Source organism: Agelaius tricolor, unplaced genomic scaffold (assembly GCF_023055355.1).
Source record: "Agelaius tricolor isolate 1412-34295 unplaced genomic scaffold, bAgeTri1.0.p SCAF_5, whole genome shotgun sequence".
NCBI lineage: Eukaryota > Metazoa > Chordata > Aves > Passeriformes > Icteridae > Agelaius > Agelaius tricolor.
The window spans coordinates 5,234,964-5,255,646 of record NW_027269265.1 but is presented as its reverse complement, the minus strand read 5'-3'; the positions used below and the strand labels follow the sequence as shown (position 1 = coordinate 5,255,646).

At 52.2% G+C, this 20,683-nt stretch overlaps 3 protein-coding genes and 1 pseudogene across 3 annotated transcripts; all 4 read right to left on the bottom strand.

Annotated features, from left to right (window-relative positions):
* Window positions 1–287: 287 nt before the first annotated feature.
* Window positions 288–1,739, bottom strand: LOC139589555 (inositol 1,4,5-trisphosphate receptor-interacting protein-like 1). The gene has a single exon (XM_071425993.1). It carries the CDS (start codon window positions 1,737–1,739, stop codon window positions 288–290), a length of 1,452 nt encoding a protein of 483 aa, XP_071282094.1.
* A 4,702-nt stretch (window positions 1,740–6,441) lies between these two features.
* On the bottom strand, window positions 6,442–7,893 carry LOC139589554 (inositol 1,4,5-trisphosphate receptor-interacting protein-like 1). The gene has a single exon (XM_071425992.1). It carries the CDS (start codon window positions 7,891–7,893, stop codon window positions 6,442–6,444), a length of 1,452 nt encoding a protein of 483 aa, XP_071282093.1.
* A 4,652-nt stretch (window positions 7,894–12,545) lies between these two features.
* Window positions 12,546–14,203, bottom strand: LOC139590651 (inositol 1,4,5-trisphosphate receptor-interacting protein-like 1; annotated as a pseudogene).
* Window positions 14,204–18,512: 4,309 nt separating this feature from the next.
* On the bottom strand, window positions 18,513–20,182 carry LOC139589553 (inositol 1,4,5-trisphosphate receptor-interacting protein-like 1). The gene has a single exon (XM_071425991.1). It carries the CDS (start codon window positions 19,971–19,973, stop codon window positions 18,513–18,515), a length of 1,461 nt encoding a protein of 486 aa, XP_071282092.1. The 5' UTR covers window positions 19,974–20,182.
* Window positions 20,183–20,683: the final 501 nt, after the last annotated feature.

The window sequence follows — 20,683 nt, the reverse complement described above, 5'->3', positions numbered from 1 at the left end:
GTTCTCTTCATGTGCTTTTTCCGGCATGGGAGAGTAGTGGGAAGCAGGGCTGAATGCGGTCTGGGTGCTTTTTTTGGAAAATGAAATTACAGAAAGACCTAGTCTAAAAGCACCCAGGGCCCTCCACCTGCTGAGGCGGCAGGAGAGCCAGTGGGACCTTCACCAGAGCCTTTGCACGCATCCTCTTCTCAGCCAAATCTGGACTGCAAGGTGGTTCTCTGCTGCCAGCTGTGAACAGCACAAGCACAGCTCTGTGCTCACAGCCACGACTCCTCCCCTTCACCGGGTCAATCTTCAGCAAGAAGGATTCTTTTGTACCACCTTTTCAGAACCTGGTACTCATGGATGGCCTGGGCGTGGGCATCCGGCTGCTGCGCCAGGCGAAGGAGAAGATTGTACGACCCACACGTTTGAACATCTGCAGGTACACGGATGTGCTGAGGGAGCGTCGGGTTCCCCACAATGAAGTGGTTGAGGCGTTTGGCTTGCACACAGAAGCGCAGGCTCTTGATGATATCCTGCAGTCGTTCTAGGAGGTCTCTCCTGCGCCACGATGAGACGGGGATGACATTGAGCAGGTGCATGACAATGGTCTTCATGGTGTAGGTGGAAAAGCTGAAGCCCAGCGGAAGTCGGGTGAAGAACTGCAGGCATTTCAGGTGCAAGCTGTCAGGAGGGGCCTGCCTGGCAATGTGCTTGAAGAATTCAGCCTCTGCCACAGCATAAGACTCGGGCCAGATTGTGCTTGCTGTGTGGGCCTCTCTGGTCTGGCTGCTGACGAAGACGGCTGAGTCATCTCTCCGCACCCCGAAGAGCATCTCAATCCTGAAGCTTTCCCTGCCGTTGGTCACCTTGAATTGGCAGGAGCGCGTGGAGGGCAGCAGCACTAAGTGCCAGTTGTGTGACTGAGGCAAAACTGGCCAGATTGCTCTCACCAGTTGGTAGAACCAGCGGGCAGTTTTCTGCACGTCCAGGTAGGAGCCGGTGCACAGGGTGTGCAGGAGGCTGGGACCCTGATTCCTCCTCAGCTCCTCCTCAGGGTGGTGCAGGAAGCACAGCATGTCCTCAGCCTGCTGCTCCCTCCTGCAGGTGCACTCCAGCTGCACGCGGACACGGAAGTTCCTCACGGGCCTCTGCCCTGCACTGTCCAGCTCCAGGTGGAAGCTGTGGCCTCGGGGAGGAGTCATGGGGATGAGCACGCGGTACACCACGTCCTCCTCACGGGGACTCCAGCCCTCAAAGGCACTGCCCACCCCGATGGCTCGTTGCAGGACTGGGTAGAAACTGTTTGACAAGACGTGTCCAAAATAAACCGCGTAATTGTCCATCAGGTTAGTTGTCCACTGACAGCCTCTCTGCAGGTCCTGTACAGGCCACCGGATGCGCTGCATTATAACTCGTCCAACGCGATCGTCAAAATCATCTTCTACTTGGACTGCAAGTGCAACATCGTTGTTTGCTGCAATTTCAGCCTCATTGACAGCTTCGTTTCCAACATCGTCTTCTTCATTTGCAGCAACATTGCCCGCTTCCTCTTCATTTGCACCACGGTTTTCTTCTTCATCCTCCTCTCTCCTCAGGCTGCTTTTCCACCCAATAAACCACAGGACCAAGATGTAGACCAGGACCACAACAACAGCTAAGAGCAGCAAGAACTGCACCTGCTGCTGGCTATGCCGCTCCACCTCCTGCTCCAGCTGAAGCCTCTCCCGTTCCAGGTGTTTGGCACGCACTTCCATGCGCAGACGTGTTTCCTCATCCAATCCCTCAGCCACGGGCTCTGGGTACTGGATGAGGCTTTTCAAGAGCATGAAAAAGAATACCATGGGATCCATGGTCTGCAGGAGGAGGGAGAGAAGTCTGTGAGTGGGGCGGGGAGGGAGGGAACTGCTGCTTGCTGGATAGAGAACAGGATCCTCAGGGATCTGGGCGCAGGAAGCACAGGGCCACAGACAGCATGCAGGCAGCAAGGCCTGTCTCAGTGCCCCAGCAGCAGCAGCAGCCGCTGCCCTGTGGCCTGCCCAAGGCTCTCCCATGAGGGGCTGTCCCTGCATGCAGAAGGAGAACCCAGCCCCAGGTGCAGCGTTTCTGCCCCAGCCCTTGTTCCCAGCCCAGCCTCCCCGCCACGTGTGCACTCACCGCTTGCCAAAGCAATGCAGGGCCAGCGTTACCTGCTGGGGCCTTTTAGAGCTGCCCCCATTATGACATGTCCCCCGTGATGTCACATGTGTCACAGCATGTCACAATACAGCCAGCCCCACCCTTTTGCCCCGAGCCAACTCCTGGCTCAGGCACTCAGAGTGGCCCTGGTGTACTGCTTAGGGCTGCCCTTGGGGGAAGCTTTTCCAAAGGATTTCCCATTGTTCTCTCTTTTTGTCATTCTTTTCATCTGCCCTTTACTGGCAATCTCATAGACATCCCTGTTGGAAGGCTCCCTTGAGGATCATTGACTCTAAGCTTTGACTCCTCACTGGTTGAGCTGCACTGAAATCTAGGTGTCAGCGTGGTTGAAAAAGTCCCTGAAGATCACACAGTGCAGCTGCAAAGTTAACACTGCCTACTGCTCCAATCAGCCAGGTCCCCAAATGCCACATCAACAAGACTGTTATACCTCTCTGAGGGTGGTCACTCCGAGCCATTTCCCTAGGCAGCCTGTTCCCAAGCTTGGCACCTTTTGCTTGAGGGAATATTTCCTAGAGATGCAATCGAAACCTCCCCTAGCGCAACTTGAGGTCATTTTCCTCTGCTCATACTGTTTGTTCCCTGGGCTGATAGAATGACTCCCACTAAGCTACAACCTCCCTTCTGGGGCCATCAGTATCGTGTCCGGCATTTGAGCTGTGAAACCAGCTCCTGGCAGGGGAGAGAAACGTGGGGCTTTTGCACGGCACTTCCCATGTTCCAGTGGGACAGAATGGGTTCTCAGTGGGCAGAAGAATTTCAGGTTGCCCGGAAGGGTTTCCATGGGAGGAGAACCTTTGTGCCAAAAACATCAGCCAAGGGAATCCGTGGCCTTCAGAGCAGAAGGAAAAATCAGAATTTTCCTTGTAGAGAATGGAAAGGTTAGGAGTGAAAGTCAATGCTGGAATGTCCCCGTATGTCCATGTGGTTTTTTCTAACCTGCAAGGCCAGAGTGTCAAGAGGGGCCTCAGCAGCCAAGAAATGCCCTCTTGCTCTGGAGCCTTCCATGGCACGGGCGGCACAAGGGAGAGAGCCCTTGCGTGGCCTTTGCCTTCAGCAAGGCCCCAGTGTGGGCAAACCCTGAATTCCCTGTGGAAGCAGCTCAGATTTACACCGCCCAGCCTGAGGGATGCCAGAGGACAGACAAGGCCAACAAGGTGCAAGTGCAATGCAGCTTAGGCTCCAGCTTTCTGCCCTTGTGTCTCTGGAGCCTTGGAGGGGAAGGCCGTGTGCCTGGCAGTGACTTTCACCAGCTCTCCTGCTAACGGGCCTGGGCACCCCAGGGCTGCTTGGTCTCAGCACAGGCTGGAGCAGGAAGAAATGATCACCTGGCTTTGGAGACCCCTGAGACAAGCATAGATGATGATGAGTATGCAGAGAAGGCACAATCAGCACTGCACAGCTGCTTCTCTCAGCCATCAATCACAAAATATTCAAACAATACTGTCTGGGTTTGGGGTCTTTGTTGTGTTTCATTTAAAGCTTTTTCCCCCCCAGGAAAAACGTGTGGCATTTGCCATATTGCCGTACACCTGGATTGGAGTGGTCCATTCTCAGTGCTGCCTACATGGAACTCAAAATTGTGCCTTTGCACATCTCTTTCCCCTGTTACCATGTTTCAGTTCAAGGCACTGATGGGTAACAGCTTTTCTCTCCTCTCACCTTGAGCTCAGGAGCTGGGAGAGCCACCCACCCCCCTCCTGTGACACAGCCTGAGCCTTCAAGTCTTCTGCAGCAGTGTAAGGTGGCATGGTGCCAGTGGCTCGGCTGCCAGCACTGGTGCTCGCCATGCTGGAAGGCTCATCTGTACGGAGTAAGTCAGCTCACAGCTGCCAGCAGCTGGGCTGTGTCCCACTCCACATTGGTCCTGCTATCAAGTCGCAGGGCACAAACCTAACACGGACAAGTTCAACTCGCAACCATGTCCCCGAGTGCCGCTGCCACACATTGCTGAAGTGGCTCAAGCAAGGACAATTGCACCAATTCCTCGGGCAGCCAGTGCCAGTGCTTGACAACACCTTCACAGGAGAAATTTTTCCCTAAAACTTAGTCTAAGCCTCCCATGGCTGAAGGTGAGGCCATTTTCCTCTTGTCCTCTCCCTTGGTTCCTGGGAGCAGAGGCTGACCTGCACCAGCCCCACCCTGCTGTGTGGGAGCTGCAGAGAGTGAGAAGGCTCCTGCGTGATCCTGACTGTGGCTGCAGCCATGTGTGCCCCTGTGTCTGTGCCCGGCACTGCCGGCCCTGCTGCCCTGCTCCCGGAGCCCTGTCCCCGGACAGAGCCGCTCCCTGGCCGGGCACAGCCCCACGGGCTGCTCCCTGCTGCGGCCTGGGCTGGCCCCAGAGCCGGCTCCCCCTGCAGCTGGCCCCGGGCTGGCCGCGTGTCCCCAGCCGGCTGTGCCCGGGCAGCTGCCTCAGCCGTGAGGGCTGCAGAGCTGCGGGAGCCCAGGCCTCTCTGCCGGCCACCCTGCAGAGCTCCCAGCTCCAGCTGGCAGGGCCTCAGTGCCCGCCCTGTGCCCTCCCATACGCACCGACAGCCCAGGCCCCGCTTGCTGCCCTCATGGCGGCACTCCTGGCCCCAGCGCTCTCCAAGGCCTTCTCCAGGGGCGCCTTCCTGCGGCCTTTCAGTCCCTGCCCGGGAGCCAGCAGAGACCTGCACGGGGGCTGTTGGCAAGGGCCCGCAGGGACAGCGCCAGGGCCAGTGGCTTCCCAGTGACACAGGACAGCCTTAGGCTGGAGATGGGCGAGGAATTCTGGCCTCAGAGGCTGCTGAGGCCTGGCCCACGCTGCCCACAGGAGCTGTGGCTGCCCCATCCCTGGCCGTCTTCCAGGCCAGCTTGGATGCGCCTTGTGGCAGCCTGGCCTGGCGGAAGGTGTCCCTGCCCTTGGCAGCAGGGCTGGAACAAGACAATTTCTAAGGACCCTTCCAAGCCAAGCCATTCTGGGATTCTGTGATCTGAGGGGCTGGCTTGGCTTGGCTTAATTTCTGCTTAGAGCCAATTCAGCACTCTCAGTTTGGTTGAGTTCAAGGCGCCTGTTCAAGATCCCAGATTCACAGTGGGTGACATTTACCACTACTCTAGGCCTTGCTGAGATCAATAAAGTCTTGCACACAGCAGATCCTGGAAAATTGCATTTTATTGAAACAAGAGCAAAGAATTTTCCAGCTCACCGCTCTTAAATGCGCTAACTATAGGGCATATATATGGTTCACAACAGATAGGGACAGTAGATATGGCTATATATGTATCTAAAAATTGTATGAGTAACGTAATATATTCTAATATATTATAGGCATGGGGTAATATATACGGGCATGGGGTGTATAATACATATTACACAGTTCTATTCAAATCTAATTTTAACAGCATGTATATATCATATGTATCTTATCTATGTTATAAATACCTCTCTTTTATGGAAAACACCTTCCAGACATAAACATACTAAAAGCAACAATATGTGTCATAACAGATAGTGACCCTAAATATGCCCTCTACTGTTAGTATTTACACATAATTACATATTCAACTCTTTAAAATTACTTTTTATCCTTACATCATAACTACACATTTCATATATTTTATATTATTTCTCTAAGTATACCATTTTGGTTTATGGTAGTTTAGTGGTATATATAATTTATAAATATTATAGTCTATAATAGGAATACACTATATATCTATGAAATAAAAATCTGGATTCCTTCATATACAAAATTTCCGGCCAGCTCCAACGCCGTTGTTCCAACGCTGACGTCAAGACGTCCCTTCCAGGAACATAGAGAGACTCCATCCGTTGACTGATCCTCGGCCAGCAGCCCCCGCTTTTTCTCTTGGTCCTTTTTGCCCCATTTTTTTTCTCTTTCTCTGTCCCACATTCACACTTCTCCCACGCTCTAGATTTTGCCCCTTTTCAAAGGCCAGGAAAGACTGCATGTTGCAGGTCAGCTTTGGAGGCTTTAGCCCTGCACGTGTTCTCTTCATGTGCTTTTTCCGGCATGGGAGAGTAGTGGGAAGCAGGGCTGAATGCGGTCTGGGTGCTTTTTTTGGAAAATGAAATTACAGAAAGACCTAGTCTAAAAGCACCCAGGGCCCTCCACCTGCTGAGGCGGCAGGAGAGCCAGTGGGACCTTCACCAGAGCCTTTGCACGCATCCTCTTCTCAGCCAAATCTGGACTGCAAGGTGGTTCTCTGCTGCCAGCTGTGAACAGCACAAGCACAGCTCTGTGCTCACAGCCACGACTCCTCCCCTTCACTGGGTCAATCTTCAGCAAGAAGGATTCTTTTGTACCACCTTTTCAGAACCTGGTACTCATGGATGGCCTGGGCGTGGGCATCCGGCTGCTGCGCCAGGCGAAGGAGAAGATTGTACGACCCACACGTTTGAACATCTGCAGGTACACGGATGTGCTGAGGGAGCGTCGGGTTCCCCACAATGAAGTGGTTGAGGCGTTTGGCTTGCACACAGAAGCGCAGGCTCTTGATGATATCCTGCAGTCGTTCTAGGAGGTCTCTCCTGCGCCACGATGAGACGGGGATGACATTGAGCAGGTGCATGACAATGGTCTTCATGGTGTAGGTGGAAAAGCTGAAGCCCAGCGGAAGTCGGGTGAAGAACTGCAGGCATTTCAGGTGCAAGCTGTCAGGAGGGGCCTGCCTGGCAATGTGCTTGAAGAATTCAGCCTCTGCCACAGCATAAGACTCGGGCCAGATTGTGCTTGCTGTGTGGGCCTCTCTGGTCTGGCTGCTGACGAAGACGGCTGAGTCATCTCTCCGCACCCCGAAGAGCATCTCAATCCTGAAGCTTTCCCTGCCGTTGGTCACCTTGAATTGGCAGGAGCGCGTGGAGGGCAGCAGCACTAAGTGCCAGTTGTGTGACTGAGGCAAAGCTGGCCAGATTGCTCTCACCAGTTGGTAGAACCAGCGGGCAGTTTTCTGCACGTCCAGGTAGGAGCCGGTGCACAGGGTGTGCAGGAGGCTGGGACCCTGATTCCTCCTCAGCTCCTCCTCAGGGTGGTGCAGGAAGCACAGCATGTCCTCAGCCTGCTGCTCCCTCCTGCAGGTGCACTCCAGCTGCACGCGGACACGGAAGTTCCTCACGGGCCTCTGCCCTGCACTGTCCAGCTCCAGGTGGAAGCTGTGGCCTCGGGGAGGAGTCATGGGGATGAGCACGCGGTACACCACGTCCTCCTCACGGGGACTCCAGCCCTCAAAGGCACTGCCCACCCCGATGGCTCGTTGCAGGACTGGGTAGAAACTGTTTGACAAGACGTGTCCAAAATAAACCGCGTAATTGTCCATCAGGTTAGTTGTCCACTGACAGCCTCTCTGCAGGTCCTGTACAGGCCACCGGATGCGCTGCATTATAACTCGTCCAACGCGATCGTCAAAATCATCTTCTACTTGGACTGCAAGTGCAACATCGTTGTTTGCTGCAATTTCAGCCTCATTGACAGCTTCGTTTCCAACATCGTCTTCTTCATTTGCAGCAACATTGCCCGCTTCCTCTTCATTTGCACCACGGTTTTCTTCTTCATCCTCCTCTCTCCTCAGGCTGCTTTTCCACCCAATAAACCACAGGACCAAGATGTAGACCAGGACCACAACAACAGCTAAGAGCAGCAAGAACTGCACCTGCTGCTGCCTATGCCGCTCCACCTCCTGCTCCAGCTGAAGCCTCTCCCGTTCCAGGTGTTTGGCACGCACTTCCATGCGCAGACGTGTTTCCTCATCCAATCCCTCAGCCACGGGCTCTGGGTACTGGATGAGGCTTTTCAAGAGCATGAAAAAGAATACCATGGGATCCATGGTCTGCAGGAGGAGGGAGAGAAGTCTGTGAGTGGGGCGGGGAGGGAGGGAACTGCTGCTTGCTGGATAGAGAACAGGATCCTCAGGGATCTGGGCGCAGGAAGCACAGGGCCACAGACAGCATGCAGGCAGCAAGGCCTGTCTCAGTGGCCAGCAGCAGCAGCAGCCGCTGCCCTGTGGCCTGCCCAAGGCTCTCCCATGAGGGGCTGTCCCTGCATGCAGAAGGAGAACCCAGCCCCAGGTGCAGCGTTTCTGCCCCAGCCCTTGTTCCCAGCCCAGCCTCCCCGCCACGTGTGCACTCACCGCTTGCCAAAGCAATGCATGGCCAGCGTTACCTGCTGGGGCCTTTTAGAGCTGCCCCCATTATGACATGTCCCCCGTGATGTCACATGTGTCACAGCATGTCACAATACAGCCAGCCCCACCCTTTTGCCCCGAGCCAACTCCTGGCTCAGGCACTCAGAGTGGCCCTGGTGTACTGCTTAGGGCTGCCCTTGGGGGAAGCTTTTCCAAAGGATTTCCCATTGTTCTCTCTTTTTGTCATTCTTTTCATCTGCCCTTTACTGGCAATCTCATAGACATCCCTGTTGGAAGGCTCCCTTGAGGATCATTGACTCTAAGCTTTGACTCCTCACTGGTTGAGCTGCACTGAAATCTAGGTGTCAGCGTGGTTGAAAAAGTCCCTGAAGATCACACAGTGCAGCTGCAAAGTTAACACTGCCTACTGCTCCAATCAGCCAGGTCCCCAAATGCCACATCAACAAGACTGTTATACCTCTCTGAGGGTGGTCACTCCGAGCCATTTCCCTAGGCAGCCTGTTCCCAAGCTTGGCACCTTTTGCTTGAGGGAATAGTTCCTAGAGATGCAATCGAAACCTCCCCTAGCGCAACTTGAGGTCATTTTCCTCTGCTCATACTGTTTGTTCCCTGGGCTGATAGAATGACTCCCACTAAGCTACAACCTCCCTTCTGGGGCCATCAGTATCGTGTCCGGCATTTGAGCTGTGAAACCAGCTCCTGGCAGGGGAGAGAAACGTGGGGCTTTTGCACGGCACTTCCCGTGTTCCAGTGGGACAGAATGGGTTCTCAGTGGGCAGAAGAATTTCAGGTTGCCCGGAAGGGTTTCCATGGGAGGAGAACCTTTGTGCCAAAAACATCAGCCAAGGGAATCCGTGGCCTTCAGAGCAGAAGGAAAAATCAGAATTTTCCTTGTAGAGAATGGAAAGGTTAGGAGTGAAAGTCAATGCTGGAATGTCCCCGTATGTCCATGTGGTTTTTTCTAACCTGCAAGTCCAGAGTGTCAAGAGGGGCCTCAGCAGCCAAGAAATGCCCTCTTGCTCTGGGGCCTTCCATGGCACGGGCAGCACAAGGGAGAGAGCCCTTGCGTGGCCTTTGCCTTCAGCAAGGCCCCAGTGTGGGCAAACCCTGAATTCCCTGAGGAAGCAGCTCAGATTTACACCGCCCAGCCTGAGGGATGCCAGAGGACAGACAAGGCCAACAAGGTGCAAGTGCAATGCAGCTTAGGCTCCAGCTTTCTGCCCTTGTGTCTCTGGAGCCTTGGAGGGGAAGGCCGTGTGCCTGGCAGTGACTTTCACCAGCTCTCCTGCTAACGGGCCTGGGCACCCCAGGGCTGCTTGGTCTCAGCACAGGCTGGAGCAGGAAGAAATGATCACCTGGCTTTGGAGACCCCTGAGACAAGCATAGATGATGATGAGTATGCAGAGAAGGCACAATCAGCACTGCACAGCTGCTTCTCTCAGCCATCAATCACAAAATATTCAAACAATACTGTCTGGGTTTGGGGTCTTTGTTGTGTTTCATTTAAAGCTTTTTCCCCCCCCAGGAAAAACGTGTGGCATTTGCCATATTGCCGTACACCTGGATTGGAGTGGTCCATTCTCAGTGCTGCCTACATGGAACTCAAAATTGTGCCTTTGCACATCTCTTTCCCCTGTTACCATGTTTCAGTTCAAGGCACTGATGGGTAACAGCTTTTCTCTCCTCTCACCTTGAGCTCAGGAGCTGGGAGAGCCACCCACCCCCCTCCTGTGACACAGCCTGAGCCTTCAAGTCTTCTGCAGCAGTGTAAGGTGGCATGGTGCCAGTGGCTCGGCTGCCAGCACTGGTGCTCGCCATGGTGGAAGGCTCATCTGTACAGAATAAGTCAGCTCACAGCTGCCAGCAGCTGGGCTGTGTCCCACTCCACATTGGTCCTGCTATCAAGTCGCAGGGCACAAACCTAACACGGACAAGTTCAACTCGCAACCATGTCCCCGAGTGCCGCTGCCACACATTGCTGAAGTGGCTCAAGCAAGGACAATCGCACCAATTCCTCGGGCAGCCAGTGCCAGTGCTTGACAACACTTTCAGAGGAGAAATTTTTCCCTAAAACTTAGTCTAAGCCTCCCATGGCTGAAGGTGAGGCCATTTCCTCTTGTCCTCTCCCTTGGTTCCTGGGAGCAGAGGCTGACCTGCACCAGCCCCACCCTGCTGTGTGGGAGCTGCAGAGAGTGAGAAGGCTCCTGCGTGATCCTGACTGTGGCTGCAGCCATGTGTGCCCCTGTGTCTGTGCCCGGCACTGCCGGCCCTGCTGCCCTGCTCCCGGAGCCCTGTCCCCGGACAGAGCCGCTCCCTGGCCGGGCACAGCCCCACGGGCTGCTCCCTGCTGCGGCCTGGGCTGGCCCCAGAGCCGGCTCCCCCTGCAGCTGGCCCCGGGCTGGCCGCGTGTCCCCAGCCGGCTGTGCCCGGGCAGCTGCCTCAGCCGTGAGGGCTGCAGAGCTGCGGGAGCCCAGGCCTCTCTGCCGGCCACCCTGCAGAGCTCCCAGCTCCAGCTGGCAGGGCCTCAGTGCCCGCCCTGTGCCCTCCCATACGCACCGACAGCCCAGGCCCCGCTTGCTGCCCTCATGGCGGCACTCCTGGCCCCAGCGCTCTCCAAGGCCTTCTCCAGGGGCGCCTTCCTGCGGCCTTTCAGTCCCTGCCCGGGAGCCAGCAGAGACCTGCACGGGGGCTGTTGGCAAGGGCCCGCAGGGACAGCGCCAGGGCCAGTGGCTTCCCAGTGACACAGGACAGCCTTAGGCTGGAGATGGGCGAGGAATTCTGGCCTCAGAGGCTGCTGAGGCCTGGCCCACGCTGCCCACAGGAGCTGTGGCTGCCCCATCCCTGGCCGTCTTCCAGGCCAGCTTGGATGCGCCTTGTGGCAGCCTGGCCTGGCGGAAGGTGTCCCTGCCCTTGGCAGCAGGGCTGGAACAAGACAATTTCTAAGGACCCTTCCAAGCCAAGCCATTCTGGGATTCTGTGATCTGAGGGGCTGGCTTGGCTTGGCTTAATTTCTGCTTAGAGCCAATTCAGCACTCTCAGTTTGGTTGAGTTCAAGGCGCCTGTTCAAGATCCCAGATTCACAGTGGGTGACATTTACCACTACTCTAGGCCTTGCTGAGATCAATAAAGTCTTGTACACTCCACATTCTGTAAAATTGCATTTTATTGAAACAAGAGCAAAGAATTTTCCAGCTCACCGCTCTTAAATGCGCTAACTATAGAGCATTAATATGGCATACAGGAGATAGCGACACAAGATAAGGCTTTACTTGTACGTAAATATTGCGTCATATATATAATATATCATATTCATATGGTATATAATATATATTATATAGCTTTAATCAAATATAACATATATAACATATATATAATATATATGTTTTATATGTAATAACTATATCTATTTTATGAGAAACCTTCCAGACAAAAATGCACTAACAGTATTAATATGTTTTAGAACAGATAGTGACAGTAATATGTGCTCTACACTTATTACTTTAACACAATCACATATCCAAGTCTTTAAAATTCTTTCTTACCATAATATAATATTTACATGGGGTTTTTTTGTTATTATTTCAATGAGAATATTGTTTTACTCTCATATATGATAATTTATATACCTATGAGTATATATTTTGTTCACATGACATATATATCTATATAATAAAAATCTAGATTCTTATATATACAAAATTTCAGGTGATCTCCAACACAGTTGGTCCAATGATTCCCTAATGGTTTTCCTTCCAGGGCCACGGGGAGACTCCATCCATTGACTCATCCCTCATCCCAGGCAAGCAGTGCTAATTTTTCCTCTTGGTCCTTTTTGCCCTGTTTCTTTTTTTCTTTTTCATTCCCACATTCCCTTTTCTTTCTTAGTCCAATTTTCGGCCCTTCTCAAAGGCAGGGAACAACTGCATCTTGCAGGTGGGATTTGGTGACTGGCCCTTCATTTATGGCACGTGCTCTCTTCATTGCATTCTTAGGATGGAGGAATTCTTGCAGGGTTTATGTGGATCTGGTTGACTTCTTTTGGAAAATTAGGTGATACAAGGAGGTAGAACCCTCCCATGGCCCTCCACCTGCTGATGCAGCAGGAGAGGCTGTGGGACCTTCACCTGAGCCTTTGCAGGAATGCTCTTCTCCTTAAAGCACCAAATTTTTACTAGGAGATGGCTCTCTGCTGCCAGCTGCGAGCAGCACAAGCACAGCTCTGTGCAGGAGAATCTCTTTCAATTGTCAGGTTTAAGGATTGCTACAAGTCGACGTTGTAGATCCAAGTACTCGCCTATCCCCTGGGAACAGGAAACTGGATCCATCACCAAGCGATGGAAAAGGTTGGGTGGCTCAGCTGTTTGAACATCTGGGGGCAAACTGATCTCCTCAGGAAGCCTCTGGTTACCCACAATGAAGTGGTTGAGACGTTTCACTTCCACGGATAAGAGCAGTCTCTCGCTGATATCCATCAGTCGCCTCAGGAAATGTCTCCTGCACCACTGTGACACGGGAATGATGTTCAGGAGGTGCATGACAATGGTCTTCATGGTGTAGGTGGAAAAGCCTATACCCAGCTGAAGATGGGAGAAGAGCTGCAGGCATCTCAGGTGCAAGCTGTCAGGGGGAGCCTGCCTGGCAATGTGCTTGAAGAACTTCATCTCTGCCACATCATAGGACTCCAGCCACAGAGTGCTTGGGGTTCCAGCATATCCTGGCTGGCTGCTGACAAAGATGTCAGAGTCACCTCTCTGCACCCCAAAGACCACCTCAATCCTGAAGCTTGCTTCTCTGTTGGTCACCTTGAATTGGCAGGAGCACGTGGAGGGCAGCAGCACTAAGTGCCAGTTGTGTGACTGAGGCAAAGCTGGCCAGATTGCTCTCACCAGTTGGTAGAACCAGCGGGCAGTTTTCTGCACGTCCAGGTAGGAGCCGGTGCACAGGGTGTGCAGGAGGCTGGGACCCTGATTCCTCCTCAGCTCCTCCTCAGGGTGGTGCAGGAAGCACAGCATGTCCTCAGCCTGCTGCTCCCTCCTGCAGGCGCACTCCAGCTGCACGCGGACACGGAAGTTCCTCACGGGCCTCTGCCCTGCACTGTCCAGCTCCAGGTGGAAGCTGTGGCCTCGGGGAGGAGTCATGGGGATGAGCACGCGGTACACCACGTCCTCCTCACGGGGACTCCAGCCTTCAAAGGCACTGCCCACCCCGATGGCTCGTTGCAGGACTGGGTAGAAACTGTTTGACAAGATGTGTCCAAAATAAACCGTATAATTGTCCATCAGGTCTATTGTCCACTCGCAGCCTGCCTGTAGGTCCTGTACAGGCCACTGGATGCGCTCCAATAACATCCTTCCTATGTTCTCCTGAACACGATCATCTACTTCATTTCCACCATACTCTTCACTTGCATTTACACTTTCTTCTTCGGGCTCCTCTCTTCTCATGCTCCTTTTGCACCCCATAAACCATAGGACCAAGAGAAGGACCAGAAGCAGAGCAACAGCTAAGAGCTGCAAGTACTTCCCCACTCCACTTTGCTCCAGGGCCAACTGCTCCATCTCCCACTCCAGCCAAAACCTTTCCAGTTCCTGCTGCTCTGCATGTACCTTCATGTGCAGAGATGTTTCCTCATCCCAAACATCACCCACGGGCTGTGGGTACTGGGTGAAGCTTTGCAAGAGCAAGAAAAGGAATACTATGGAATTCATGGTCTGCAGGAGGATAGAGAGAACGTCTTAAATTGTGCTGTGGGGGAGGCAGCTAGCAGTAGGTGAAGCAGGGATGGGAATCCTCAGGGATCTGAGGGCTGGAAGGACAGGGCTCCACACAGCTGGCAGGCAGCAGCAGCCGCCCTGTGACCTGCCCAAGGCTCTCCCATGAGGGGCTGTCCCTGCATGCAGAAGGAGAACCCAGCCCCAGGTGCAGCGTTTCTGCCCCAGCCCTTGTTCCCAGCCCAGCCTCCCCGCCACGTGTGCACTCACCGCTTGCCAAAGCAATGCAGGGCCAGCGTTACCTGCTGGGGCCTTTTAGAGCTGCCCCCATTGTGACACCTCCCCCGTGATGTCACATGTGTCACAGCATGTCACAACCCGGCCAGCCCCACCCTTTATCCCCACCCTTGCTCAGGCACTCAAAGTGGCCCTGATGCACAACCTAGGGCTGCCCTTGAGTGAAGCTTCTTCAAAGAACTCCCATTGTTCTTTCTTTTGGATTTATTTTCATCTGCCCTTTACTGGCAATCTCATAGATAGCCCTGTTGGAAGGCACCCTTGAGGATCATTGACTCTAAACTTTGACTCCTCAGTGGCTGAACTACACTTAAATCTCAGAGTCAGCGAGATTGAAAAGTCCCTGAAGATCACACAGTGCAGCTGCAAACTTAACACTGCCTACTCCATTAATAAATTGAGTCCCCAAATATTCCATGCCTTTTCAATCCCTCCATGGAGGGTGTGACACAGCTATTTCCCTAGGCAGCCTGTTTCCATGCTTGATATTAGTTTTCACGAAAGCATTTTTTCTAAGATCCAACCTAAATATCTACATGCGATACAGCGTGAGGTCATTTTCCTTGGTCTTACTGCTTGTTTTTTTTGTGTCACTGGACAAGTGGAATCTTCAGAAAAGCCCGTCTTTAGCCTAAGATTTTGTCAACAGCTCATATTTAAGAAATCTTTCTGGCCTGCAAGTTCTAAAGTTCAAATCCATTTATAAAATGAATTATTTATTAAACAGACAGGAGATAATAGATAAACAATCTCCATCAGAGTTACTTACTACTCAGTATAAAACTAAAAGGAATTAGAAGTAGATTACAGCCTAATAAACAATGTACAACATGAAGGTGTCTATATTAAAGCATGTCAAAGAAACAGCATTGAGCAGGAGTCAAATGTTACACACCACAGCGATGATAATAATGCAGATTTCTTTCACTTAACCTCCATGGCAGTAATTGCAAAACAAGTGTCCTTGTCCACAAGAGAAACACCACACATTTCCAGAAAAATGTATAGAAAATTTCTGCTTTGTGAAAGTTTGGTATGGCTTTTATAATTATGAAGCCTGTCAGTCAGAAACCCAGCTTCTCTTTCCAGATCCCACTTCAACAGTTAGATGTTTATTGGCAGGTAGGAGATTCCAGCCCACTGTTAGCCCCATGGAGCCAAAAGAACTCACTGCAAGACTGCTGGTCCTGTTTGAATTACCTGAGCAGTCAACAGACCACAGATCAGCTCTTGAGCAGAATGAGACGCCCTGCCACACCTGGGAGAATAAATCAACCCCCAGCTGGCTACAACCTCCCTTCAGGGAGCTGTAGAGAACCACGAGGTCCCCTCTGAGGCACTTTTTCTCTCTGCTAAACAACCCCAATATTGCAGTGGGCGGTGTTGAGAGTGCCGTGACCTTCCCAAAGAAGCCTCTTAAAAAAGACACCTCGCTGTCTGTGCTCACACTGGGTGATTTCAGCTCTTTCACGCAGAAGAAGAGATGGGGTCTTTGTGTGGAGTTCCAAAGAGAGCCTTTATTGAGCTTCTTCCCTGAAACAGTCGAAGTGCCACTCAGGCAGGGAGAGCTTGGAAAGCAGGGAATTATATAAGGATCTTGAGGGGTGGGACGGAACACTAGGGCCAATGGCATCAGGGCACAGGGGTGGAGCAAGGGAGAAGGGCCAGTGGGATACATTAAATCTGCATGTCACAACGAGGCATGCTGTGAGAAGCCTTTTTTCCTTGCCCTAACAGGTGGTTATGGCTTGAGGGGTTGTTCCTCCAGGGGAGTACAGTGGATTCTTTCCTTAGTGGCCCACCAGCCTCCGCACCCCACCTCCCTCAGCCCTTCTTCATCAGACTTGTGCTCTCATAGAAGCATTTCTAATAAAAAGAACTAGCATTTGTGGATATCAGTACCCTTGAAACTACATGCTCAGCGGCTCTTATTAATTAGTTCCTTGAGCTTGCTCTCCCACAACCCTTGGGAGTAGCTGCACAGAGAGTTTTTTCCATAATGCCTAAGATTTTTTACTCAAGCATTTCTTGATTACTGTGGACAAGACAGCACCAATCACCACTTCACCTACAAGAGCATTTCTATGGACAAACAACAGGTCTAGGAGGGCACTTTTCCTAGTTGGCTCCCACAGTACCTATGTCAAAAAGCTATTTTCAGTGTGGACTTCAGGAATTTTTTTGGCTTGTTCAGCTCTTCACTATGATGTCTCCATTTGCAGCTAAGAAGTTGAGGTGCACCATGAGTATGACTTTGTGTGACTGATCAAGAGATTTCTTTTCATTCCTTATATCATCATACACCAGTGTCATCATCCTGGCTCAGTGATCCATTAGAGACTGGGTGAAGCTCACAGAGGGAATAGATTCTCTCAGAAAAGGGATGGCAGTCAGTGTCCAAGTGGTAATGGCACTCTCTCACAAGGCCCTGGCCAGGATCTCTTCAGCTACATCAGGTTTGACTCCATGAGTATCCTTTTACTCTAGAGGAAAGGTGTGGCAGCAATTTCCCCTGCCAACTGAGCAGTGCCTTCTCTATGTCCTGCATTCTCAGATCTGTGGCAGCTTTTCCCCAGGGAGTGTCTAAGGATGGGCAGCTTCTCCATGCAGACCCCAGTGACCAGCTGAAGCTGACCCCATGGTCCCTGACCAGCTGAAGCTGCCAGCAAGAATTTCTGGGTCCATCTAAAATGGTCACCCTGGCTGTGACAGTATGAGAAGAAAGGGGGATGAAATTCATCTTTGTAGCCACTGTAGTGTGATGACCCATCCTTAATGGAAAGAAACTCTAAAGATTTTTAAATGCTTGTGATTGAAAGGAATAACAAAAGTCAGGGGGTCCACAAACAAACAGAAAACTTTATTAACTAATTAGACACTGGGCTTGGAAATCAATATGTTAGTGTACCCCCCCTATTATATAAGCACATGGCAGTGGGTTTTGAATAAAAGGGTAGGGTTAAAGGGAAGAGAGGAATTAAAGAGGGAGAGATAAATTAAATAAAGAGAGAAAGAAAAAGACAAAGAAGAAAAGAGAACACCAGTCCTGGTTACAGTGTTGATCCAGTTAGTGGAATGTCAGTCCTGGCTGCAGTGCCAATCCAGGGGATAATCCTGGTTCAGCATCAATCCAGCTGTGCCAGTCTGGTCTATGAGATATCCAGGGTCCTGAGGGCACTTCCCAGGCTTGGGGGTTACCTTTTTGTTGACAGGTTTCTCTGCCCTAAAGACAGGTTTCCCACTTTCTATGTCAATTAATTAGCATGTACAGTCCTTTCTTTCAGGCCTTCCTGGACATGGGTCAGATGGCTTTGATGGTTTTTGGGGGTCTTAATCCTACTCTATAATCCATGCCCTCTTCTTGGCCTTATTCTTGTGCTTATGCTGTACTGTGGCTCTTTCTCACAGAAAAGTGCTGCCCTATTTCCTCCTGGTCCCCCTTTTCTAGCCAAATATTGGTATTCCTCACCTGCATGTCAATACCAGCAGTCCTTGACTATTACCAACAGTCCCTGGTTGGCTCCACTACCATCCAATTATCAGTGTTAGAGACACACACATTGGTCCCTTATATTCTGGGAATCAAGAGCTCAAAAGGCCTCGCTTTAGACTGCTTTACAGTCGTAACAGAGTGCTTTAGTCATAGTAATTTTCCATCATTCAGGTCTTTTCTCTGTAACTTTATTTGAAAGTTTGTCAACAAAAATATTATTCCACTTGGGTTCTTAGTCAGAAAAATTCAGGAAAGAAAAATAAATCAGGAAAGAAAAATAAGTTTCCGAGGCTGTTCCTTAAAAAAAAATTGTGCTAATTAGGCACCTGTTAGTTCCTGGGAACAAATAATGTTGCTGATACATTCAAAAGGGGCTTCGTACAAATGGAGTTTTCAAGGCCAAGGCCTAATGAGTGTTTCTCAGACTTTAGTGCAGCCAGTGGCAGGGGGAGTGCATCACCACAGTTTACCCTACAATGCAAGTCAGCTTCTCTGGGCCTCCACATGGTAGTCATGACTGTGGATGCTGTGGGAGACTGTCGAGATGACACAGCTGCGGCTGCTGATAGCAGAGGGCTGCTGCATGGCATTTTACCTTTTCTCTCTCTGTATCCCACATTCTCTTCTCTTCTTCTTGGCACTATGAGCTCGTTTTCTGCTACTGCCTGCCAGGCCCGCAAATGCTCTGTTAATGAGCACCTCTTTCAGCAGCCATTGAGCAGCACACTTGTGAGCCGACGCCGGAGATCCCGGTACTCACTCATTGCCTGGGAGTGGGCAACTGGATACCATGCCAGATGATGAAAGAGATTGGATGGCTCAGCTGATGCAATGTCCAGAGGCAAGCGGATCTCCTGAGGCAATCTCTTGTTGCCAATGATAAAATGCTTAAGGCATTTCTCCTCCAGGCAGCGGTGCAGGTTGACATTGATATCTCCCAGGCGCCGCAAAAAATACCTCCTGCGCCATCGTGACACGGGAATGGTGTTCAGGAGGTGCATGACAATGGTCTTCATGGTGTAGGTGGACAAGCCTATACCCAGCTGAAGATGGGTGAAGAGCTGCAGGCATCTCAGGTGCAAGCTGTCAGGGGGAGCCTGCCTGGCAATGCGCTTGAAGAACTTCATCTCTGCCACATCATAGGACTCCAGCCACAGAGTGCTTGGGGTTCCAGCATATCCTGGCTGGCTGCTGACAAAGATGTCAGAGTCACCTCTCCGCACCCCAAAGAGCATCTCAATCCTGAAGCTTGCTTCTCTGTTGGTCACCTTGAATTGGCAGGAGCGCGTGGAGGGCAGCAGCACTAAGTGCCAGTTGTGTGACTGAGGCAAAGCTGGCCAGATTGCTCTCACCAGTTGGTAGAACCAGCGGGCAGTTTTCTGCACGTCCAGGTAGGAGCCGGTGCACAGGGTGTGCAGGAGGCTGGGACCCTGATTCCTCCTCAGCTCCTCCTCAGGGTGGTGCAGGAAGCACAGCATGTCCTCAGCCTGCTGCTCCCTCCTGCAGGTGCACTCCAGCTGCACGCGGACACGGAAGTTCCTCACGGGCCTCTGCCCTGCACTGTCCAGCTCCAGGTGGAAGCTGTGGCCTCGGGGAGGAGTCATGGGGATGAGCACGCGGTACACCACGTCCTCCTCACGGGGACTCCAGCCCTCAAAGGCACTGCCCACCCCGATGGCTCGTTGCAGGACTGGGTAGAAACTGTTTGACAAGACGTGTCCAAAATAAACCGCGTAATTGTCCATCAGGTTAGTTGTCCACTCACAGCCTCTCTGCAGGTCCTGTACAGGCCACTGGATGCGCTCGTCTAGAAGCCATTTCAGATCATTGTCAGAAAAATGGTCATCTCCCTCGCTGCTGTTCTCTGCCTCATCACTCCTTTTCCTCCAGAAAAAATACAGTCCCAAGAGAAGGACAAGGAGCCCAGCAAAAGCCCAGACCTGCCTGGGCTGCAAAGCAAAGCAGAGCAGGTCTCCCCAGGCCCCTCCACTCTGCTTCAGGGTGATCAGCTCCACCTGCTGCTCCAACCGAATTCTCTTCCTCTCCAAGCGCTTTCCACGCAGCTCCATGCGCAGATGTTTCTCCTCATCCAAAACATCACCCACAGGCTGCATGTACTGGATGAGGCTTTCCAGGAGCATGAAAAAGAATGTTATGGCATCCATGGTCTGCAGGGGGATGAAGAGCAGGCTTAAATGGGGCCTGTAGGGAGGGAAATGACAATGAGGGCAGCAGGGATGGGAATAACAGGGATCTGAGGGCTGGAAGGACAGGGCCCCACACAGCTGGCAGGCAGCAAGGCCTGTACTGCTCCCCCAGCAACAGCAACAGCAGCAGCCGCTGCCGCCCTATGACCTGCCCAAGGCTCTCCCATGGGGGCTGTCCCTGCATGCAGAAGGAGAACCCAGCCCCAGGTGCAGCATTTCTGCCCCAGCCCTTGTTCCCAGCCCAGCCTCTCCACCACGTGTGCACTCACCGCTTGCCAAAGCAATGCAGGGCCAGCGTTACCTGCTGGGGCCTTTTAGAGCTGCCCCCATTGTGACACGTCCCCCGTGATGTCACACGTGTCACAGCATGTCACAACCCAGCCAAGCCAGCCCTGCCTTTCGTCCCCACCCCCACTCAGCCTCAGTGTAGCCTGAAGCAATCAAAGGCTGGATACACGCAAAGTGCACACGGAACTGCAGGTTAAGCTGTGGAAGGACTAGGGGTGTGGCTTCTGTGAGAACTTTCTAGAGGGTTACAGCTGCAGCTTGAGCAGCTCCCGTGCTGACACAGTTCACAGTGGCATGGAAGATCTGGCTGTGGTGGGTCCAAGTGTGTAGTACCACTAAAGGGCCTCTGTACCCTCACTGTTGCTTTGGAGGAGTATCAT